Source organism: Ceratotherium simum, chromosome 30 (genome assembly GCF_057802395.1).
Source record: "Ceratotherium simum simum isolate JZ-2026a chromosome 30, ASM5780239v1, whole genome shotgun sequence".
NCBI classification, from domain to species: domain Eukaryota; kingdom Metazoa; phylum Chordata; class Mammalia; order Perissodactyla; family Rhinocerotidae; genus Ceratotherium; species Ceratotherium simum.
In genome coordinates this window covers 14,219,679-14,242,259 of record NC_141929.1, presented here as the reverse complement: position 1 = coordinate 14,242,259, position 22,581 = coordinate 14,219,679, and the positions used below count along the sequence as shown (strand labels likewise).

The 22,581-nt window shown below is 46.5% G+C and overlaps 1 protein-coding gene across 3 annotated transcripts; it reads left to right on the top strand.

Moving 5' to 3' along the window:
• Nucleotides 1-313: 313 nt before the first annotated feature.
• AARS1 (alanyl-tRNA synthetase 1) lies at nucleotides 314-21,815 on the top strand. Of its 3 annotated transcripts, XM_087419944.1 has the most exons (22): nucleotides 375-398; nucleotides 3,279-3,415; nucleotides 3,593-3,757; nucleotides 6,422-6,610; nucleotides 7,317-7,462; nucleotides 8,641-8,832; nucleotides 9,344-9,488; nucleotides 9,845-9,990; nucleotides 10,635-10,743; nucleotides 10,899-11,049; nucleotides 11,782-11,906; nucleotides 12,336-12,480; nucleotides 12,968-13,146; nucleotides 13,912-14,025; nucleotides 15,625-15,831; nucleotides 16,343-16,527; nucleotides 18,457-18,565; nucleotides 19,258-19,371; nucleotides 20,001-20,120; nucleotides 20,249-20,335; nucleotides 20,752-20,865; nucleotides 21,265-21,815. In XM_087419944.1, the coding sequence occupies exons 3-22, from the start codon at nucleotides 3,614-3,616 to the stop codon at nucleotides 21,448-21,450; spliced, it is 2,907 nt and encodes a 968-aa protein (XP_087276070.1). In that variant the 5' UTR covers nucleotides 375-398; nucleotides 3,279-3,415; nucleotides 3,593-3,613; the 3' UTR covers nucleotides 21,451-21,815. The 3 variants fall into 3 exon arrangements, with proteins under 3 accessions (XP_014644055.1, XP_087276070.1, XP_087276071.1); XM_014788569.2 differs by lacking the exon at nucleotides 3,279-3,415 and having other exon boundaries at nucleotides 314-398; XM_087419945.1 differs by lacking the exon at nucleotides 375-398 and having other exon boundaries at nucleotides 3,279-3,354.
• The last annotated feature ends 766 nt before the right edge of the window (nucleotides 21,816-22,581 follow it).

Sequence of the window (22,581 nt, the reverse complement as noted above, 5' to 3'; positions counted from 1 at the left end):
CATTCCGCAACTAAAATGAGCAGAACTATATATCGAAAGCTGTGACCTCTACTAAACACATGTCACCATTTCCTGCTATTAACCACGTCAACTATTACTTTGCATGTGGAAACCAAAATGTCGGCCTCCAGGAGGCGGCATCCCACCCAATCACGTGACGTACCCCAGTCCCTTCTTTCCCCGCCATTGCATCAGCCGATTTAGAGCTGCCCACCCAGAAACCGCCTAATAAGCTGATTCGTGCTCGGGTTGATCGGCATGTTGATTGACCAATAATGTCTCGGGGAGGTAAAGCACGGCGGGGCACTTTCCATCGGCGCGCTCTGATTGGACGGGGCGGTGCGCGTTGCGGCCGGCCGTGGCCTGGGGCTGGTGTAGCTGCGCGTCTGTGGGAGCAGGTAAGCGCGGTCTGCTGTCGGTGGGCTCTGAGGGAGGAGTCAGGGACGGCGACTCTTGGGAGAAGCAGGCGGGTCTCGGAGAGTTCTGTGACGCGGCGAGAGCGGCTGGGCCCGGGGCACGAAAGCCAGGCTGCCACAGCGGGCCCGTGGGCCAGGCCCCGCGAGGCCTCTGGAACCCGGGGCCGGAGAGTGGCGTTTTGTCAGCCCTCTGGAGCGCTGGGGGTGGAGAGGGTCGGGTGGCCTTGCTGAGGACTGAGATCTGGGGAGGATCACGTTTGCCATTGATTGCTCGCCCAGAGCTGAGATTTCATCTCCCCTGGTTTCAGTCCCCTAGGGGCGGGCTGTCAAGATGGGTGGAATCCCTCCGTGGGCCATTCCCTAAATTCTTAAAATTAGGCAAGTAACTGATATTGGTCCAGGCCCACCTGGAAGCACTGTGGCGTGCCCCGTCGTGTTAAGCTATTAACTCTTGCAGACAGTCTGCCTTTCCCATGTGCTTTAAGTTCATTCAGAGTTTGCTGTTAAAGGATTATCATACTTAATCATGAATTACTTATTTAGCAACCTCTGTACTAGATGTTGAGGATATACCGGTGATGGTGAGCAAAACCCAGCCGTGATTCCCACTGGGTTGGAACTTACAGCCAGATGGGGAGATGGGCATTAAATAAGCCATCAAATGCCTGTGGAAGTTATGAAGGAAGACACCTGGGGCTGTGAGAATAAAATAGAATCTGATCAAGAAGGAGAAGTCTTGGGACAGCCTGGTGGCATAGTGGTTAAGTGTGTGCGCTCCCCTGGGCGGCCCGGGGTTCGGATCCCCGGCGCGCAGTGACACACTGCTTGTCAAGCCATGCTGTGGCAGCGTCCCATACAAAAGTGGAGGAAGATGGGCACAGATGTTAGCCCAGGGCCAATCTTCCTCAGCAAAAAAAGAAAAAAAACAGGAGGATTGGCAGGTGTTAGCTCAGGGCTGATCTTCCTCACACACACACACACACACACACACACACACACACACACAGAAAAAGGAGATGTCTTCCTTAAATAAGTCTCTTTGGAATTGAGGTATCAAAAATGAGAAATTAACTAGGAAAAGGGGAAAGGGAATAGGGTGGACAGCTTACCTCGCAAATGAAGAGTATGTTGAAAGGTCCTGTGGCTGGAGCCTTACACCCAAAGGCCAGTGTGATTTAAGGTACTCAAGACCTTTCCAGCTCCTGCTGGGAAGTGGAATCTGAGGTCCCTCTTCTGTGCTACCTCTGTACCCCATACAGCCTTCCAGTGTATTTGTATTGAATAAATGAATGAGTGGTGATGGTGACACAGCTGTTGATAGTCCTAGCCTCCATAGGGCTTATCATCAATATATTGGATCCTTTTACATCATACTGCAGTTAGTTCTGTATGTGACTATCTCCCCATTAAGGGCATGGATTCTCATTCAACTTGGTTCCCAGCACATGGTATGCATTCAGTATGTTGAATGAATAATCTAAAATGGAGAATTCACATGTCTGTTGAAATTTAACTGCTTATTTACCTCAGACAGCCCATTTTGAAACAGCTATGCTGTTGCTGCTCAGTCAGAATTAGCACCGTAAATTCATTTTTGCCACTATTATTAAGATTCATTGAGAGCCAGGATGAGAAGGGATGAGGAAGAATGTGGTGTGACAAAGTTTCTAAAAACCGTAGCCTTGCCTCCTTAGCATGGACACAAAGTCCTCATCTGTTGGAATTTTAGTCGGCTCTTTGGCTCTATCAGCCAGTGTTTCATCCTTTTTTGCCCAGAGGGCTTTTGTTTGAGTAATGAGTTGATGGAGTGGTGAATAAATCAATTGAAATTGTGGTTAAACATAAATCTGAGAGTCAGAATCTTGTGTTCACTGTGTACGTCTTTATTGTATCTTCCTCATAAGAAGGAAGAAAACTTTGAACTGAGTTAAAGTGATAGTGTCCATTCTGTTCCTTTAGGGCTTTCCAGTTTCCTCTAGGGCTTTCCAGTTTACAGATTGCTTCCTAATACAGGGTGGCTTTTGAGCCTCACCACAAGCTGGTGGAGTAGTCAGAGTGGACACTTTTTTACAAGAGTAGATACTTTTTTACAAAAAAGGAAACAAACTGAGGACAAATTGACTTATTTAAGGTTAGAGTCTGGTCTAGAATTCTAGAGACCTTTAGATAATGTTGTGAATGAGATGGTTCCCCTTTTTCTAGACATCCAGTGCTGTATGGCACTACAGCACCAAGCCAGTGATTGGTACCCTCCACCAGGGCCTATTACTTCTACCCAACGTGCCTCTCAGAGAAATCGTAATATATGTGAAAGAGCTTTGAAATTGTAAAGTTGTTTTATTTCCAAATTTCCCCCTCTTCTGATTCCGTTTCACTCAGTGAGCTCCAGCTCCTCGGTGTGGCTGCTACATCCTCACTCTCTAGTAATCTAATAGCTGGGAAGGGAATAGTTTACCAGTTGTGCTCAGGTACAACAGGTTTACCAGAGGGTGCTCAGGCTGGCTAGAGGTAGGCACAGTTCTGCTTGCAGGTGGTCCCTCGAACAGATGGCCTGTCCCCAGGTCCACTGCTGCTGACAGTGGCCTCTCCAAGATGTCAGGCCATATCTAGAGACCCTGGCTGTGGGGAGAATGGAACGTTGCACAGTTCTAGGCATGTAAATTAACACAGAGCTGCAAGGGTCCTTAGAGTGATCTAGTATGGGCCCCTCCTTTGTTGGTGAAGTGCCGTAGCTCCCTTAAGGACTTGGAGCTAGGACTGGAACCCAGGTCTCTCCTAAGCCTCCCCTCATCCCCATTTGGCTTCTCTGCTGGACCGTAAGGACTGAGCATTTTTATCCCCATTTCCTAATTCCTCGCCTAGAACCTGGCACAGGGGATGCTCCATACATATTTCGGAATGAATGAATACATGAAGAAACCACCTCCTGCTCTGCTTGGTGTGTTGGTGTATTGAACCTATTGTGGTTGGCATGGGAAGGAGGAACACTTGCTGGTGCAGTAAGTTTTGCTTTGAGATGATTTTAGCCTGGGACATTACAACATAGAGGTTTTAGGATCAAACAGCTTACCCATGTCCTGCTTTGGCTTGGCCTGAGAAACTAGGAGTCTTTTGTAATGCCTGTGTATCTCTTAGTTTCAATTCCCCTAATTCTCCTTCATTTTTTCTTTGGTTAGTTCTGTAGGGTTACTTTCAAGATGGACTCAACCCTAACAGCAAGTGAAATCCGGCAGCGATTTATAGATTTCTTCAAAAGAAATGAGCACACCTATGTTCATTCATCTGCCACCATCCCATTGGATGATCCCACTTTGCTCTTTGCCAACGCGGGCATGAACCAGGTAAAGGTTTTTTCCTTTCCTCATGGCTATTCGTCCACATAGGAGGCAGCAGAGCAGTGATAAAAAGCGAAGCCCCTAGAGTCAGACAGAATCCGGGGTCTGTCACTTACTGTGTGATCTTGCGGAGCTTACTTTATGTCGTTGAACCCTTGTCTGTGAAGTGAGGAATAATAATAGTGCCTGTGGCCCACTCCGTGGGGTAGCGGTTAAGTGCGCGTGCTTTACTGCTGGCGGCCCGGGTTGGGATCCCGGGCGCGCACCAATGCACTGCTTGTCAGGCCATGCTGTGGCGGCGTCCCATATAAAGTGGAGGAAGAAAGGCACAGATGTTAGCCCAGGGCCAGTCTTCCTCAGCAAAAAGAGGAGGATTGGCATGGATGTTAGCTCAGGGCTGATCTTCCTCACACACACACAAAAATAATAGTGCCTGCCTTTAGGTTGCAGTGAGGAGTAAATAAAATAATGTTAACATAAAAAATGTTTAGCATAGTATTTGAGTAGGCACTCAAACATTAGCTATTATTATCTTTAATTATGGTGAGAGACCTCGATACCTACGGATAAAATTTGTATGCCTCTCAAGAAAAATACAGCCTGCATCTAGTCTGTAAAATTTGCCTTTTCTTCCTCCTAAGGACAAAGCTGTGTTTTATTAGAATCAGCAGGTGGGTTAATATTGCTGAGCCTTGAAGAGACTTGTTAACTCAGCTATTGTGATTTTCCCTCATCTCTTCGGTATCCTTGTTTTTTATTTTTATTTTTTTATAAAATAAGTCAGTTCTTCAGGATTCTTTCAAAGCTTTACTTTCATTCCCATTCAAGGCCATGCACAGTTTTATCAATTTTTTTTTTAACCCCTTTCTTAAAACTATTGCTACCAATGCCAGTGTAGATCTACTGCTGAAGAAACTTTATTAGTAAGATCTGCGTTTGGGGCAGCTGAACTATAAAATAAATTTGAAAATTTTATTATTAGAGAAAGAGTTTTCTCTTGAAATAATGGGAGCATCACAAGTTTATAAAGGAGTTTTTCAATGTGCCTGTGACGTTGAAAACTGTTTCCTCAACTGGAAGTGCATTCATGTAGATGGTGTCCTCAGGGCTTTCCTTTGGTGGTTCTCTTAGAACCCTGCTTAGCCCAGTGGACCCACCAGCCCTTAGGACGCACCTCATCCTGGGATAAGTTGACATTTTATTTTCTCTCAGATCTCTTTTCTGGCCCAGAAAATTAGAGGCAATGGGAACATTTTCCACCTTGTGTGACATTAACTATGAAATTATAAAAATGTTTTGAGTTATATATGTGAGTCCTATGTGGACACCTGGAATTGGGGTCACTAATTTTAGGTGGACTTTTTCAAGGTGATGGGTTTTCTGGAACAATGGAAAGGTTCTGTTCTATTCAGGCATAACTGGGCATGGGCTTTGTCTTCTCCCCCATGTACTGACTATACTTGGTAGAAAAACCACGGGAGCCCAATGTCTATAAACATTCTCTGAATAACAGTAACGATTAGCGTGCATGTAGCACTTCTATGTGCCAGGCACTGTTCTATGTCTTTTACATATAGTAATTCATTTAATCCTCCCTCTGTACCATCCCACTGAGGCACCGAAAGCTCAAGTAAATTGCCCAAGCTCACATGGCTGGTAGATGCTGGAGCATGCACTTGAATCCAGGCAGTCATTTGCTTATCTTTTGTGCTATATTACCTCTTAATCAGAAATACCTTGATTTTTTTTGTTTGCTTTGTTTTTTTTTTTTTTTTAACATTTTGAAATAGTGTTTATTAGGAATCTGCTGTTTTTCAGGTACTACTCTGCTAGGTGCTGGATATACAGAGATAAGTAAGATAGTTTTTGCTTTTAAGGAGTTCATGGTCTAGTGCAGGACTGTGCAATGGAACGTTCTGCAGTGATAGTAATGTTCTATATCTATGCTTCCCCATGTGGCAGCCACCAGTCGTGTGTGATTTTTGAGCTAGTGAGACTGAGGAACAGAATTTTCCATTTTGAAAAAATTTTAATTAATTACTAATTATTTCATTTTAATTAATTTAATTTTACATAGTCACAAGTGGCTAGTGGTTACCAAATTAGACAGGTCTAGTGGGAAAAATAAGGCAAAGTTACACAAATACAGTGATACATCAAAGTATAACTTGATAAATCCTCAAGGCAAGGTAATACTATCTCCCTACACATCCAGTCATTCACTAAGTTGGGCTGATTTTACTCCCTTAATAGATCTCAAATTTTTTTCTTCCGTATCACCTTTACTACCAAGCCAGCACATCAGTTTTGGAATAAGTTCTTCCAGAAAGATGGTATAGACCCTGACTGTCAGAGACTTTCGAGGAAGCACAGATTTCACTGCATCAACCTTTAGCTATTATCTCAGATCCGGCAGGCCTTTCTCCGGCACAGGTGGTGTCATTGGCAGTGGTGGGGACTGTTGGAGAACTAGGACCAGGGAGAAGCCGCTCCAAGATAGGCTGCCTCTGCTGCAGCCTTGTAGGGCTGCCTGGCTCTGATGCATTTCTGTATTCCTGACTAATTAAATCATGAACTGAACATTTTGTGCGTGGTCTCTTCCTGCCAGTGTGTGACCACCTGATATACCTGCAGTTCTTTAAAAGTTGAAATGTTCCCTTGCTTTTTTAGTTCAAACCCATCTTCCTGAACACTATTGACCCATCTCACCCTATGGCAAAGCTGAGCAGAGCTGCCAATACCCAGAAGTGCATTCGGGCTGGGGGCAAACACAATGACCTGGATGACGTGGGCAAGGATGTCTATCATCACACCTTCTTTGAGATGTTGGGCTCCTGGTCTTTTGGAGATTACTTCAAGGTAAGCTCAAAGCGGGAGATCCGTTGGGGTTTTGAGCAAAGCGCTCATTTCCACTGAGGGAAATGAGTTCTAATTTTGCTTGTTTTAAAATATGAAATATCATCTAGGAGATTCAGGAATGAAGGTCTTAATTCTAAGACTTCCTGGAAGCAGTACCTATGATTTGATGTGTTCACATTACATGTGGATTTCTTATATAAATTTATCCTGTGGTGATCATTTCATAATGTATAAATATTGAATCACTCTGATGTATACCTGATACACAATAGGATATTGTATGTCAATTATACTCCAAATAAAAAAAAATTGAGGGGCTGGCCCTGTGGCGTAGTAGTTAAGTTTGCGAGCTCCGCTTTGGTGGCCCGGGGTTCCTGGGTTTGGATCATGGGCGTGGACCTACACACTGCTCATCAAGCCATGCTGTGGTGGCATCCCACATACAAAATGGAGGAGGATTGGCACAGATGTTAGCTCAGCCACAATCTTCCTCAAGCAAAAAGAGGAAGATTGGCAACAGATGTTAGCTCAGGGCCAATCTTCCTCACAAAAAAACAAAACAAAACAAAACACGTTGATCCTGAGTTCAGCTGAGTTTATAGTGAAGGTATTGTAGTTTTGTATCTGTATTCCCAGGATCTGGACTTTTTCTACTCATGCTAAATAGATTTTGGTTTGGCCATGTTCCACATCTTTCTTTTTGTAGGAATTGGCATGTAAGATGGCTCTGGAACTTCTCACCCAAGAGTTTGGCATTCCAGTTGAAAGACTGTATGTTACTTACTTTGGTGGGGATGAAGCAGCTGGCTTAGAACCAGACCTGGAATGCAAACAGATCTGGCAAAACTTGGGGTAAGAATGCAACACACATGTTGCGAGTATGGAGGAATAAAATGATTCCTACACTCAGTGCCAGGGTGAGGTCTTATGACTTGGAATACCATTGCCCATTTTGGGGTGTGCCTTCTGAGATGGAGGTGGGGGTGACTGGGAGTAATTATCCTTTGGTGCATTCATTGCCTCTTAGTATGCTTAATTGATCATTCTGTTTTTGAAAGCCAACATAAAGAGTCTCTTATTTTTTTGCTTTTTATATGTTTTTAGAAATAGTGCATATAATACATATGTTGAAAAATTCAAACTATATAGAAATGTAAAAAATAGGAAGTGGAAGATCCCTAAGATTAATGATTGTTAATAGTTTGATACCACATATATAGTTCTTTTTACTTAACTGTCTTGTCCGTTAGTACATAGCTTTTTAGTGCACTTAAGTGGTGCTGCTTCTCTTTTTTTTTTTTATTACTTTTACTCCAGGTATATTATTCCAATTCATCTTCCCCTTGTACTTGGTCTGAAACCCCTACTTAGTTCGACTCTGTAGTCTAAATGTGCTGGGACATTTTGGGTGGTAACACGTGTGAAACTTAAACACTAATCTTCACTTTTTAAATCCTGTTTTACTTGGCTTATGTATATCTGTACTTTATCAAGCAAGCATGATCTTTTTTGAATGCTCTGCTATCTAGCAGCTTTCAGCAGAGTCACATATTTTAGAAATGTTTTAATCATATTAAATTCTTTTGGTATCATTTAAAGGTAAAAGATGACTAAATTGGGGATATAGAGAGGTGACTAAATAATTAGCAACTTTTTTAACACTTGTCATATAGTCATTTTTAAAAATGAAGGAACATTTGCAAAGAACATATTTGCTTAAATTCTGGTCATTCAGCATTAACAGTTTTATTTTTGTGTGTTCCTTTCTAGGCTTTATCCATATTTTTGCATATTTTTATTTAGTTATGATTACAGCATATGTATATTTTGTATTCTATAGTAGTCGCTCTTGAGAAGAATCATATTCTGCCTCTTGTGCAGGATTTGTGTGCAGGCTTAGCAGTAGTAATTGCCAAAGAATGGGCCTTCTTTCTAGAAATACATAAGGATCTCCTTTTGTGGTTGATGCAAGTGTGGGCAGAATCCTTGCCAGTAGCTATAACCAGGCTTATCTTCTCTGCTCTGTGCAGGCTGGATGACACCAAAATCCTCCCTGGCAACATGAAGGATAACTTCTGGGAGATGGGTGACACGGGCCCATGTGGTCCCTGCAGTGAGATCCACTATGACCGGATTGGTGGTCGGGATGCTGCACACCTCGTCAACCAGGATGACCCCAATGTGCTGGAGATCTGGAACCTTGTGTTCATCCAGTATAACAGGTGGCCTTGGGGTCCTGCTCTGTTCCTGCTGAGAGCAGCACCTTTCCTTGAGCCGAGTAGAGAAAGAGGAACTCAGCATATGGCTGTCCTGTCATCCTCATTTTTGGGGACAGTGGAGCAGTGCTAAAGCAGGCATTAAAGGCATCATGGGATCTTGTGGCACATCCTTTAAATTTTATTTCTCGAGTTTTCCCTCTGATCTCTGGGATAAAGCTATAAACTAGTTTTATCTCACATAATACCTGCTTAAGGGCTATTCCTGTAATGTCATTTTTCTATAGTTTGGACTGCTATTTTAAAGCTCATTTCTTTGAAACTTGCCTCACTCTTAAATGGATCCCAGGGTACTTCCCCTTCCCTTTCTTCTTCTGCTCCCCTTCTCCCACCACACCAGGCAGAGGTAAATGGCAAATAGTCACAGCCTGCAAACCTATGTAAATGAGTTTTAACCAGCAGGGAGAGGTACAGCCTGAGTCCTTGTTTCAACTTCCTCTTTCTCTGGATCATGCAGGGAAACTGATGGCATTCTGAAACCTCTTCCCAAGAAAAGCATTGACACAGGGATGGGCCTGGAGCGACTGGTGTCTGTACTGCAGAATAAGATGTCCAACTATGACACTGACCTTTTTGTTCCTTACTTTGAAGCCATTCAGAAGGTACTGGTCCTATTGCAAACTTCTGTGGAGGTATCCAGGCTGGACTCTTAGCAGTACTGTTAAAGATAAAATAACCATACACTTTGCCAGCTGAAGGTACCTTTGACCATCTGCCAACTTCATTGTTTGTAAATAACATGAGGCTCTGAGCACAAGGCACTGTAATTTGCTGAGTCCAGGGGCCTGGCTAGAGGCTCTTTACTCCTGCTACTATCACCTTTCTTGGGGTTATAGGATGTGGCAAGAGGCTCATCCTTTCTCCTAATGCCCCCTCAGTCCTCTCAGAACTTTCCAGGGTGAAGTCAACACCAGAAGGGCTGCTTCCTGATGAGCTGCTTCCTGCTTTTTATCTGTAGGGCACAGGTGCCCGGCCATACACTGGGAAAGTTGGTGCTGATGATGCTGATGGGATCGACATGGCCTACCGGGTGCTTGCTGACCATGCTCGGACCATCACTGTGGCACTGGCCGATGGTGGCCGACCTGACAACACGGGACGGGGGTAAGTATGTTACGTATGGGGCAGTGTTAGGTCTGACACCATGAGTTTTATGACTCTTTATGGAACTTAAAGCCGTTAGTGTTTATTAGTGTTTTCTTTGTCTTCTACATAGTTGGAGGGATCTCTCTTTTTTATTTTTTTAGGGATGAAGGGAGTTTCAGCTCATGTTAAAGAGTTGCCACTATATTAAATCTTTGCTGCTAATTTACAAGATGATAAGGATTGTATTTAAGGTTGTCTGATAGAATATCCGCAGGGATGGGGTGGTGGTAGGTACTCAGTAGCCCCCAGGCAACTTCATTACTGACAGGCAGGACCTGGGGCTGTGGGCATCAAATCAGCGATCTGGTCTGTATTTCTTGCCTCCATCTCTGGGTCAGCAGAATGTGGTAGGAAAACAAACCAGGGTTACCCCAGGTCATCCTTAATGCGTATTTGTGGGTATGTTACTGAGTTTTATGTTGGAATTAACATTAATGACCTTGGGGAAATGCAAAAAGAAGCAGGCTTAGGATAAAAAAAAGTCTCTGAAAGAGAAAGACAAGAAGTTGGTCATCTTACTTGGGGTAGAATTCTAAAGGACCACTACAAAACACTAGGCAGGGAATGTTGTCTAGCAGGGGACTGGGTTCTGCCTCTTACAGGTATGTGTTGAGACGGATTCTCCGCCGGGCTGTTCGATATTCCCATGAGAAACTCAATGCCAGCAGGGGTTTCTTTGCTACGTTAGTAGATGTTGTCGTCCAGTCCCTGGTAGGTACCTTTCCCTGCTTACCTCTTCCGTACTAAAGCACATACCGTAAGAGGGATAAAGTGGGAGATAGCATACTGTTAATGAGAATTTTTAGAGCGGTTATGGAATAGTCCCTGGCTTCACTGGGCCCATATCTCTATTTCCCCTTTGCCAGGGAGATGCATTTCCTGAGCTAAAGAAGGACCCAGATATGGTGAAGGACATCATCAATGAAGAAGAGGTGCAATTTCTCAAGACTCTCAGCAGAGGGCGTCGCATCCTGGACAGGAAAATTCAGAGCCTGGGAGACAGCAAGACCATTCCTGGTAAGTACTGGTTTGTTCCTTTCTCCATGCAGGTCAGTTCATTTTTCTGGAAGAGGCAAGGCCTTTTGACAGTGGACTCCTGAGTCCCAAAGGCTGAGCGTAGCTTGCTTAAACTGCTTTTGGTGTAAAATGGGGTTTATAGTAAAGTTATAAAAGTAATACATTATTGTGATAAAGTACTCAAACAATACAGAAGTAAAAAGTGAAAATCCTTTTACCTAAACTCATTTCTCAGAGGCAACAACTCTTAAGAGTTTGATGTATAAGTATTCAGGACTTTTCTCTATTTGCATACAAATGTATATAGGGGTGTGTGTGTGTGTGTGTGTGTGTGTATTTTTCAAGCAAAAATGGGAACATATGGTATATTCTATTTTGCAACTTGCTTTATTTTTTACCAGACAGGAAAATTAATTCCAAAAGATTTTTTTCTCTACTTTTTATTGAAGTATAATGTACAGGGGGGGAAAGCCTGATGAATTTTCACAAACTTAATGCACTTGTGTTCAGATTAATAAACAGAACTTTACCGGAAGACTTCTTGTGGTAATTTCTCCAGGTCAATTCCAAAAGATTTGATGGATTTTTCTGACAAGTACACAGAACCAATACTGACTTGCCGTGTCTCTTTAATCCTCTCTGTCACTGCCAGCATCCTCCTGGGAAGGGCTTGGGATGGAAAAGAAGGGGGCTGTCCATGTTATTCTGACACAATTCCTTTGTGCTGTGTAGGGGACACTGCTTGGCTCCTCTATGACACCTATGGGTTTCCAGTGGATCTCACTGGCCTGATAGCTGAAGAGAAGGGCCTGGTGGTAGATATGGATGGCTTTGAAGAGGAGAGGAAACTGGCCCAGGTAAAGAATTTGGGGAGTAAGCGGGAAACCCAACACCAACCAAGGCAGGACTTAGCTACAAAGCAAGCAAGAGTTTCTTTCCATGAAAGTCTTTGAAATTCTGTTTTTCCCTAGACCAATGGGTCTCAACTGGGGACAGTTCAGCCCCCTAGGGGACATTTGGCAATAGTGTCTGAAGACATTTTTGGTTTTTACAACTTGGGGAGGGATGCTACTGGCACCTAGTGGATAGAGGCCAGGGATGCTGCTCAACATCCTATAATGCACAGGATAGCCCCCCACAACAAAGAAATACCTGGTCCTAAATATTAATAGTGCTGAGATTGAAAAAAAACCTGTTCTAGAGCTTTCCATTGGTCATGGTTTAGCAATTTTGAGTTCTTTTTCTTCTACATTAGGGTAACTTATGCTTATTTCTCTCGCTGGCAGCTGAAATCACAGGGCAAGGGAGCTGGTGGGGAAGACCTCATTATGCTGGACATTTATGCTATTGAAGAGCTCCGGGAAAAGGGTCTAGAGGCAACAGATGATTCCCCAAAGTACAATTACCATTCGGACTCCAGTGGGAGCTATGGTATGTTACTGTGTTCATCTGGGGGGTTTCTGAGAGACGAGTCTCAAGATTAGGTCACTAGGATATCTCTGGTAGAAAACCAGCATGCTAAGCCCTTTCGTGGAGTCTCATGGGCTAGCTTCCAAAATAAAATTAGACAATTAGAACCTAAGGATAGCTTGAGAAATAGAATGCAGTAAAAGCCAGCTAAGGGGCCGGCCCCGGTGGCATAGTGGTTAAGTGCGTGTGCTCCGCTGCTGGCGGCCCGGGGTTCAGATCCCGGGTGCGCACCCACGCACTGCTTGTCAGGCCATGCTGTGGCAGCGTCCCATATAAAGTGGAGGAAGATGGGCACAGATGTTAGCCCAGGGCCAGTCTTCCTCAGCAAAAAGAGGAGGATTAGCATGGATGTTAGCTCAGGGCTGATCTTCCTCACACACACACAAAAAAAGCCAGCTAAGAATGTGTGAATGAAGTCATTGATCCTGTTTTTCCCCCTTCTGTGAAGTGTTTGAGAGTGCAGTGGCTACAGTGATGGCTCTGCGCAGGGATAAGATGTTCGTGGAAGAAGTGTCCACGGGCCAGGAATGTGGAGTGATGCTGGACAAGACCTGTTTCTATGCCGAGCAAGGAGGGCAGATCTATGATGAAGGCTACCTGGTGAAGGTTGATGACAGCAGTGAAGATGTAAGCCAACAGTTCTTCCTTGTTAGCCAGGGAGGGGGTCTGAAAAAGGGCTGGGCCTGGACTCGGGTACTTTTTCTGGCTCCTCGGTGCTCCCAGCCTTGGGGAGCAGACACCACCGATTTTTGTGTTATGTTCAACTGTCAATGTTTCTGAAGTTGAGGTTGCTGCTGCTTGTACTATGTTGCTTTCATGGCCCTTAGGTCCCCTTGTAGCAAGATCCTTGTAGCCAGGCTATATGGGTTGATCCTAGGTTCTTCCAGGCTCTCCTCATAAGCAAGGAGAGGCAGCTCTGTGGAGGGCAGACATCCTTATAGAAGACAGCCTCTAGCTCTGCCACTGCTGACTCTGGTCTTAGATGACCACAAGCCTAGTCTCCTGGGCTTTGAGGTTCCTTACAATGGCTTTAAATTCTCTAAGAGGCTTCTTAATGGGATGAGTATATGTGTATATATTTGTGTGTGTATATATGCATATGTGTGTGTATATATGTAAAAATGGTATATGTAATGGTATATGTGTAATGGTGCATGTATATATAACATATAACAGTAATGATGGTAAATATGTATATACATACAGTCTTAGAAAATATATATGTAATTTACATATATAGTTTATATATTTAAATTTATTTACATATCTAAAGAGAATATATATATTCTCTCTGTCTATACACACACACACACACACACACAGACACACACACACAGACACACATGTATGAATTTATTTATTTATTTATTGGTCTCCTCCTTGACTCCTTAGAAAACTGAGTTTACTGTGAAGAATGCTCAGGTGCGTGGAGGGTATATACTACACATAGGAACAATCTATGGCAACCTGAAAGTTGGGGATCAGGTCCGGCTGTTTATTGATGAGGTGAGTTGCATTATGCTGGTCAGCATTGGATCTGGTTAGTAATCATATCCTTTTTTAAAAACTTCAGCTTTGGGGCCAGCCTGGTGGTGTAGCAGTTGGGTTCACGTGCTCTGCCTCGGTGGCCTGGGGTTTGCCGGTTCGGATCCTGGGTACAGACCTACACACCACTCATCGGGCCATGCTGGGGCGGCATCCCACAGAGAGCAGCTAGAAGCATGTACAACTATGACATACAACTATCTACTGGAGTTTTGGGGAAGAAGGAAAAAAGGAGGAAGATTGGCAACAGATGTTAGCTCAGGGCCAATCTTCCTCAAAAAAAAAAATTTAAAAAAATTCAGCTTTTTTGAGGTATAATTGACATATAAAATTGTAAGATATTTAAAGTGTACATCGTGGTGATTTGATATACGTATACATTGTGAGACGAATTCACCTCCTTTGGCTTTAAATTGGTCTATCATTATTGTCACTCCTAAGTGAAATTAAAAGTAGATTTTTGTAAGTAGAGTGCAGGAGTAAATTTTAGGAGGGATATAACTGAGAGTTAAATCTGTATGTTCATAAGTCAGACCACAGTGATTTCAGTTGAAATCCTATAGACTCATTTTCATGGATTGCCTTTCCCCAGGTTAACCTCAAATACTTCTTTAGGAGCCAACGATCCTGTATTAATAAAGAAATAATGTTGCATGTGACAGCGCTCCAAAATAACAGTAGTTTAAAACAAGATAGATGGGCCGGCCCCGTGGCTTAGCAGTTAGGTGCACGCGCTCCGCTGCTGGCGGCCCGGGTTCGGATCCCGGGTGCGCACCGACGCACCGCTTCTCTGGCTATGCTGAGGCCGCGTCCCACATACAGCGACTAGAAGGATGTGCAACTATGACATACAACTATCTACTGGGGCTTTGGGGGGAAAATAAATAAATAAAATTAAAAAAAAAAAAAAAAAACAAGATAGAAATGTGTTTCTCAGTTAAAAGTCTAAGCTGATACAGAGGCTCTGCCCCCACATAGTCATAGGGCCCAGCTTTTCCTTGCTTCTCACCCTACCATTATTGGTGGGGTGTTGCCCTTTTCATGGTCCAAGAAGCTAGCTATCAGACCCATTTTCTAGGCCAGGGGTTGGCAGACGTTTTTTGTAAAGTTCCAGATAGTAAATAGTTTTGGCTTTGCGGACCATATGGTCTCTATCACAACTACTTGACTCTGCTGATGTAATACAAAAGCACCATAGACTATATGGAAACACATGGCTGTAACTGTGTTCCAATAAACCTTTTTATAAAAATGGACAGTAGGCTGGATTTGGCCCACAGGCATAGCTTGCCAACTCCTATTCTAGGCAGTGGGAAGGAGGAAGGGGAGGGCATGCCCCTTCCCTTTAAGTGTATGCATCACTTCTGCTCACAACCCATGGAGCAGAACTTAGTCACACGGCCACACTTAGCTGCAAGGGAAGCTGGGAAATGTAGTCTTTATTCTGGGCAGCCATGTATCCAAGTATATTCTAATACTCAGGAAGAAGGGGAGAGCAGGTACTGGGGTGACTGGCAGTCTGTTGCAGACCTCTCCAGCAGCCGGCTTTGCCCTTTACAGCCCCGACGGAGGCCTGTCATGAGCAACCACACAGCTACCCACATTCTGAACTTCGCCCTGCGCTCCGTGCTTGGGGAAGCTGACCAGAGAGGCTCCCTGGTTGCTCCTGACCGCCTTCGGTTTGACTTCACTGCCAAGGGAGCCATGTCCACCCAGCAGATCAAGAAGGCCGAGGAGATTGCTAACGAGATGATCGAGGCAGCCAAGGTAGGTTGGATTATGTGTAAGCTCTTGGGTCATGAACCTCACTTCTTCCCACATCATCACTTTCTATGCATGGAGCCTCAGCAGTCCAGATGCTCTCACTTCATTGTGCCATAGGCTGTCTTGCACACAGATTTGCCTAAAGCAGTGATTCTCATCTGTGCTGGGTAGGGGGCAGTGGTGGTGTTCGGTGGAGAGGCCTTAGGGCCTTTGGGGAGAGGCAGAGGTCTTTGCTCCACTCCCTTCTTAGGAAAACCAGAGTTCTTCTAGTTATGTCTGTCATACATACAGCGCATCCATGTAAGATTTGGTTCATAGTTCAACAAAACAGTTGGAAATTCCTATTTTCATCCCCTTGACTTTATATCTGGTGCCTTATTTTCAGGAGGCTCAGGGCACATGATGAGTGGAGCCAGGATTAGAAACCCAGAGTCCTGCCTGCAAGATCATACTCTCCCTGCTGCACCTCCAGAGAAGATCTTTTCTCAGTTTTTTTTCTGTCTTTCCTTGGCAGCCTGTCTACACCCAGGATTGTCCCCTGGCAGCAGCTAAAGCCATCCAGGGCCTGCGGGCTGTGTTTGATGAAACTTATCCTGACCCTGTGCGAGTTGTCTCCATTGGGGTTCCAGTGTCTGAGCTGTTGGATGACCCCTCTGGTCCTGCTGGCTCCCTCACTTCTGTTGAGTTCTGTGGGGGAACGTGAGTACCTTGGGGAGCAGTAAACAGGGTCATGTGTCTTTTATTAATTTGGCATTACCCTTGGGGGATGTGTGTAATAGGCTAGAACAACTCTCATTTTTCTAAGGATGAAATGAAGTTCTCAGAAATGCAGTTGCCAAACAATATTCCCAAGGATCTTAGCATCCTAGTGCTCCAATCAGACCCCTTAGGGTCTGACATTCCATTTCCTGGGTTTGTGATGAAATGTTCTTCCTAGGAGAGGTTGAAAAAGCTTATCTTAACATCACATAATTGCATGCTCTTGTTCCCTGGGCTGATCCCAACAAGAGGGCCTATGAGTTCAGGATTCAGCAAGGCCGTGGAGTGCTTATCAAGCTTCTGATCTGGTCCTAACCCCTTTCCATTCCTAGGGCTTCACTTAGCTCCCTTTGCCAGCTTGAGCCGCATCTGGGCAGTTCACCCTTTTCTCAGAGCCCCTGAGTCAGGCCACACGGTAGACCCAGTTCACTTGGGTTTGGCGGAGCCACTGGTTTCTGCCAATTGAGATACCTCTATAGCCCTTGGGGTCTTTTTTTTTTTTTTGTGAGGGAGATCAGCCCTGAGCTAACATCCTTGCTAATCCTCCTCTTTTTGCTGAGGAAGACCAGCTCTGAGCTAACATCTATTGCCAATCCTCTTCCTTTTTTCCCCAAAGCCCCGGTAGATAGTTGTATGTCGTAGTTGCACATCCTTCTAGTTGCTGTATGTGGGACGCGGCCTCAGCATGGCCAGAGAAGTGGTGCGTCGGTGCACGCCCGGGATCTGAACCCGGGCCACCAGTAGCGGAGCGTGCGCACTTAACTGCTAAGCCACCGGGCCGGCCCCCTTGGTGTCTTTTTGAGACAGTCATGGTGGCCTGGGAAGTTCCACCTTCCAAAAGAAGCTTGGTGAAAAGAATATTGTTAAGGCCATGGTAGAGCCGTTTCAGGGCCTCCTGAGGCCTCAGGCAAGCAGGGAATGGGTGGGCATGTGGAGGGTTGGGTAGGGATCTGGGAGATCACATTCCAGGCCTCCCTCTGCCCAGCTAAATTGGCCTTCAAATGAGTCCCACTTCTGCCTTAATACTTCTTTTTTTTTTTTTTTAAAGATTTTATTTATTCATTTTTCCCCCCAAAGCCCCAGCAGATAGTTGTATGTCATAGGTTCACATCCTTCTAGTTGCTGTACGTGGGACTCGGCCCCGCGCTGGACGGAGAAGTGGTGCCTCGGGGTGCGCCCGGGATCCGAACCCGGGCCGCCAGCATCAGAGCGCGCGCACTTAACCGCTAAGCCACGGAGCCGGCCCTGCCTTAATACTTCTTTACATGACACTCTTTAGAGCACAGGAAACAGCTTTCAAAGACTATACCACCTTCACAGAATGACTGTGAGAGTTAATGAGCATTTGAGGTTCTCTGAGCAACTGGAGAATAAAACCTGTTTGTTTAGGGGGTTGTGGTAAGATTTTAAAGGTAATCTCCAATATTCTCAGCCAGTGAGCAGGGATAGAAGAATATAGCTTTTGTTCTACCAAAGACAAAAATGTGAATGAATGTAGAGGCTGCCAGTAGTAATATTGTATGGGGTATTAGGGATTACAAAGCACTTTCATTTGATCTAGTTTGATTTTCACATCTGTCCTGTGAGTGAGAATTATCCCCATTTTATACCTGAGAAAACGGAGGCTCAGAAAGGTTGTGTCTTGCTCAGTGTCACAATGCTCTCAGCCCCAGGCCTTCTCTGACTCTCTTCCCCTTCCTAGCCAGAGCTGTATTCTGAAATTCCATTTTCCCACTGTCCCTGGGGAAGCTTCCCTGGGAGCGACTACTTCATAGGGCTTGTGCCCCCTAGCCAAGGGCTCCCAGGCTGCGGTGAGGAGGCCAGGGCCCTGGGCTTCCTCGTCACCATGGACTTTGTGTTCTGCATCAGGCACCTGCAGAATTCAAGTCATGCGGGAGCTTTTGTGATTGTGAGTGAAGAAGCTATTGCCAAGGGCATCCGGAGGATTGTTGCTGTCACAGGTGCCGAAGCCCAGAAGGTGAGCAAATCAGGCTGGTTTGTGGCTTATTTGAACAAGGGAAGAGGAGCCCAGTCTGCAAGTCCATAGTGCAGACAGTTATGTGGCTGCTGCAGTCAGAACTGCAAGTACAGTACTACCCTCGAAATATCCTCAGTTACCCCCACCTGGCAGGAGAAAGCCACCACCACACAAGACTTCCGAGCTATCTTATGTTTAATCTTTAAAAATATATGTAAATTCTGCCATCTATTCCATAATATATCCTTGTGTAGGAGGGTCAGCCATAGTTTTGCTGTGGCTTCCGCTGCCCCTAGCACTCACCCACATCTCCCTAGGGGTACGTGCCTAATTTGAGATGCGTGGAGGACAGAATCAGTTGCTCCAGGGGTGGGGACTATGGCCTGTGCCTGATGCGTGCCGAAGCCTGAAGGGGGGTGGTTTCATGGAGTAAGAAGGGCTCCTGACTCACAAGTTCTTGGTCACCCCCTGAACCTGAGTTAGTGCAGCCTTTCTGCTGACCAGGCGTGAGGTAGGTGCCTGGGGCATGAGGCTGCCAACACTTGCTCTCTGAAAGAAGAGAAGCTTCTCATGTCCTGGGGTGTGTTGTTCTGTAGCCTGCCATTAGTGCTTGCCACAGTTGTTTACAGACAGAATAGTGAGCTGAAAGTTACCTGACCTGGACTTGACAACGCTGATTATCCCCCTCGCAGGCCCTCAGGAAAGCAGAGAGCTTGAAGAAATCTCTCTCTGTCATGGAAGCCAAAGTGAAAGCCCAGACTGCGCCCAACAAGGACGTGCAGAGGGAGATCGCTGACCTGGGTGAGGTAGGGGCAGCCTCCCTCTCTCCCTCCTGAGTCCTCTGAGTGCCGGGTCCTAGGTCTGATGAATCAGAAATTCCCTGTTCTTGAGGAACTCTCAGGTCCTGATTCTCACTGCAGTGGGCCTTTGGACTGACTGCTGTTGTCCTGCAGCCTTGCAAAGGGGACTCCATGGATCCTGGCCTATGGACCCCTGAAACCTCCTGCTACCCCCATTGCCGATGGCAGGAGAGCCCATTCCAAGCATGAGTGGGCACCGGTATAGAGAGTTGGGGGAGGTGCCGTGGGTGCCCACTGTTTCCAGGCCTCATGGTGTTTGTTAATATTCAGGGGCTTCCTGTTAGCCCATCACAGGCTGTGTTCACTGCCTGCTAGGGGCCAGGTTTTATAGGGGATCCCAGCTCTCTTTATTCTGCCCCTTTCTCTCTACCCCTTGTTAAAACTATTGCAGTTGCTCATAAAGTGACTGCTCTCAAGGCCAGTGGGTACCTTTTTGTTCTCTGTTTTCTCTCTCCTTCTGGATACTAGTCAGGGAGGACTCTGGTATTCAAAGCCAAAGGCATGGAGTGGGCTGGAGCCTCACATCCTTGCTCCTTGTGGTCCAGAACCCAGTGGTATTCTGGTTCTGGTTCCAGGCCCTGGCCACCGCAGTCCTCCCCCAGTGGCAGAAGGATGAATTCCGGGATAATCTCAAATCCCTAAAGAAGATCATGGATGACCTAGACCGGGCTAGCAAAGCTGATGTCCAGAAGCGAGTGAGTCCTGGTAGTGCTGGTGGCTGGAAGGGAGGATTTACCCAGCAAAGGCTATGCAGACTGCTCTCTGGGTGTCGGAGTCTGGGCCTTTGACCTGAGGCCTCTCTTCTGGATTTCCTTCCTTGCAGGTGTTGGAGAAGACAAAGCAGCTCATTGACAGCAACCCCAACCAGCCCCTTGTCATCTTGGAGATGGAGAGCGGTGCCTCGGCCAAGGCAACCTAGGGGCTGGGGCTCCAGACACCGCTCTGTGCCTGTCCACTGCTTGTCGCCTTTTCTCGGGGTCTCATCAGCCCTCTGGTGGCTGAAGTGTGAGCTTTTGTGGCTCTGAGCGGAGTGGCTGCCTGAGGGCCCACTCTGGGATTGAGGTCAGGCCGAGCCCTGGAGAGATCTGGTGGCTGGAGAGCTATGGCTCCTGGAGGTAGAAGGCAAACCTCAGAGGCAGAGCGTGGGCAAGGCCTGTACTTGGGTCCTTCTCCATACAGGCTCCTGGGCCCAGCACCTGCTCTTAGAAGGGGGTGGGCGTGAGGGGTGGGGGGTGCTCTGAGAACTGAGCTCCGCAAACTCGCTGCACTTGTGGAGAGCATGACTCCTCCCCAGGGCCATGGTCTGACACCAGGTTCTCCCCGCAGGCCCTGAATGAAGCCTTGAAACTCTTCAAGACACATTCCCCTCAGACGTCTGCCATGCTCTTCACAGTGGATAATGAAGCTGGCAGGATCACGTGCTTGTGTCAAGTCCCTCAGGTCAGAATGCCCCGCAGCCTTGTGCCAGTGGGAAGTGGTGTCTGTAGCTTTTCTGAGGGAGCTTGGTTTTTCTTACCGTTGTTTGCCAAGACCCATGTATGTTTGTGCAAGCCCTGTTACACATGCCCACCTGTGTGTCACCTTCTCCGGCATCCCTTACCCTGAGGCCCTCTTCTTGGTGGATATGTTTAACTGTGTTGGCTGCTACCTGGCTTTGCCATTCAGTATGCCTCGTCCTGGCTGTGGTACCAGCTGTAGGATCTGTGTCAGTTTTGGCAGCATCACCTAGCACAGTAGTGGGTGTCTGTCTACCCCATCCTTTTGCTCTCTCTCACCTCTCCATGTCTCCCTTAATCCTGTCCTCTGCCCTGACTCCCACATCCCCTTCCTGTCTTCCAGAATGCAGCCAATCGGGGTCTGAAAGCCAGTGAGTGGGTGCAGCAGGTGTCAGGCCTGATGGATGGCAAAGGTGGTGGCAAGGATGTGTCTGCTCAGGCCACGGGCAAGAACGTGGGCTGCCTGCAGGAGGCGCTGCAGCTGGCCACTTCCTTTGCCCAGCTCCGTCTGGGAGATGTAAAGAACTGATGGGGGGGACAGCTTCCACTGGGAAGCGTTTCCCCTTCACTTAGGTGCGTCCGTCCAGCCAGGAGCTCTCCCTCCACCACAAGGACATTTGAATCTTGGGATCTTTAAACAGCACCATCTGTCTTCCTAACCCAGCAGTAACTGGAACTTACCTAGGAGCCGGCCTGTGACTCCATGCTCACATTACATTTCTGCCCTGAGCCCTCCATGTCAGCACCATCTGTCTAGAACCACTACTCCAGGATTGCTATTTATCATTGTCATGCTCGTGTCTATAGATAGTTTTCCGTAGACCTGAGGCTCTGGGTCTGCAGGGAGGAATCATTTTTACTGCAAAGAATAAAAGGACCATGTGCAATACTTGATGATGCTGTGTGATCTCTAACCCCCTGCCACCGCCCCCCCCCCCCCCCCGCCAGCCAATAGGTGCCCCCTGTGTATCAGCGTGGCTCCCTGGGTGTCTGTGGAATAAATGCTGTGGCTCCAGCTGGCTTCTGGTTGCAGTCCTCCGCCTAGCCCAGACCCAGACCCCTGAACTTTGGGAACAGCCCCTGGGATTGCCTCAAGACGTTTGTGGAGGTGGCCCTCAGGACAGGTGGGGTCAGGTGGAGAGAAACATTAATAGTTCAACAGAAGATGATCCCCAGGGTTACTGGAAGCAGAGAGAGGCTCCTTTCTTGGAACCTCTCCATTTCTTAGGCCTGTGTCCCTCTTCCTCTTCCTTTTGATGTTGAGGTCGGATGTGAGGCCAGAGGCGTTCTCTGGTACAGGAGGTACTGGGGTGCATTAGTTGCCTCCCTTCCATTAACTGCCCCATCATTCCTAGTTCTTTGACCCAAACATGGACAGTGAGCATGAGACCCTGCCCTGGCCCTGAGTCCATTCACCAAGTCTGAAGACAGTGGGTTTGGAGACAGTAGTTTGAGGGGAGGTTAAAGGTACCGCTTGCCTGTGCCAGCTCTGGCTGATTTCATGTCCCCGGGGTAGAACAGGCCAGCCCTGGGGCCCAGGGTCCCTCTCAGCCCTGCTGATGTGGAGGGAGAAGGAAAGGCAGGTCTATGCTGGGAGCAGCAGCAGAGAGCAGCTGTCACAAGCAGGCCTGGAGGTGAGGGGCTGTCCTCACTTGGAGTG

What these genes read in the sequence shown, in the direction of transcription:
- AARS1 (XM_014788569.2), top strand. Translation starts at nt 3,614, where the DNA reads ATGGACTCAACCCTAACAGCAAGTGAAATCCGGCAGCGATTTATAGAT. An exon ending in GTGTTCATCCAGTATAACAG is followed by an intron (nt 8,833 to 9,343) that starts GTGGCCTTGGGG and finishes TGGATCATGCAG; the next exon opens with GGAAACTGATGGCATTCTGA. An exon ending in TTGATGACAGCAGTGAAGAT is followed by an intron (nt 13,147 to 13,911) that starts GTAAGCCAACAG and finishes TTGACTCCTTAG; the next exon opens with AAAACTGAGTTTACTGTGAA.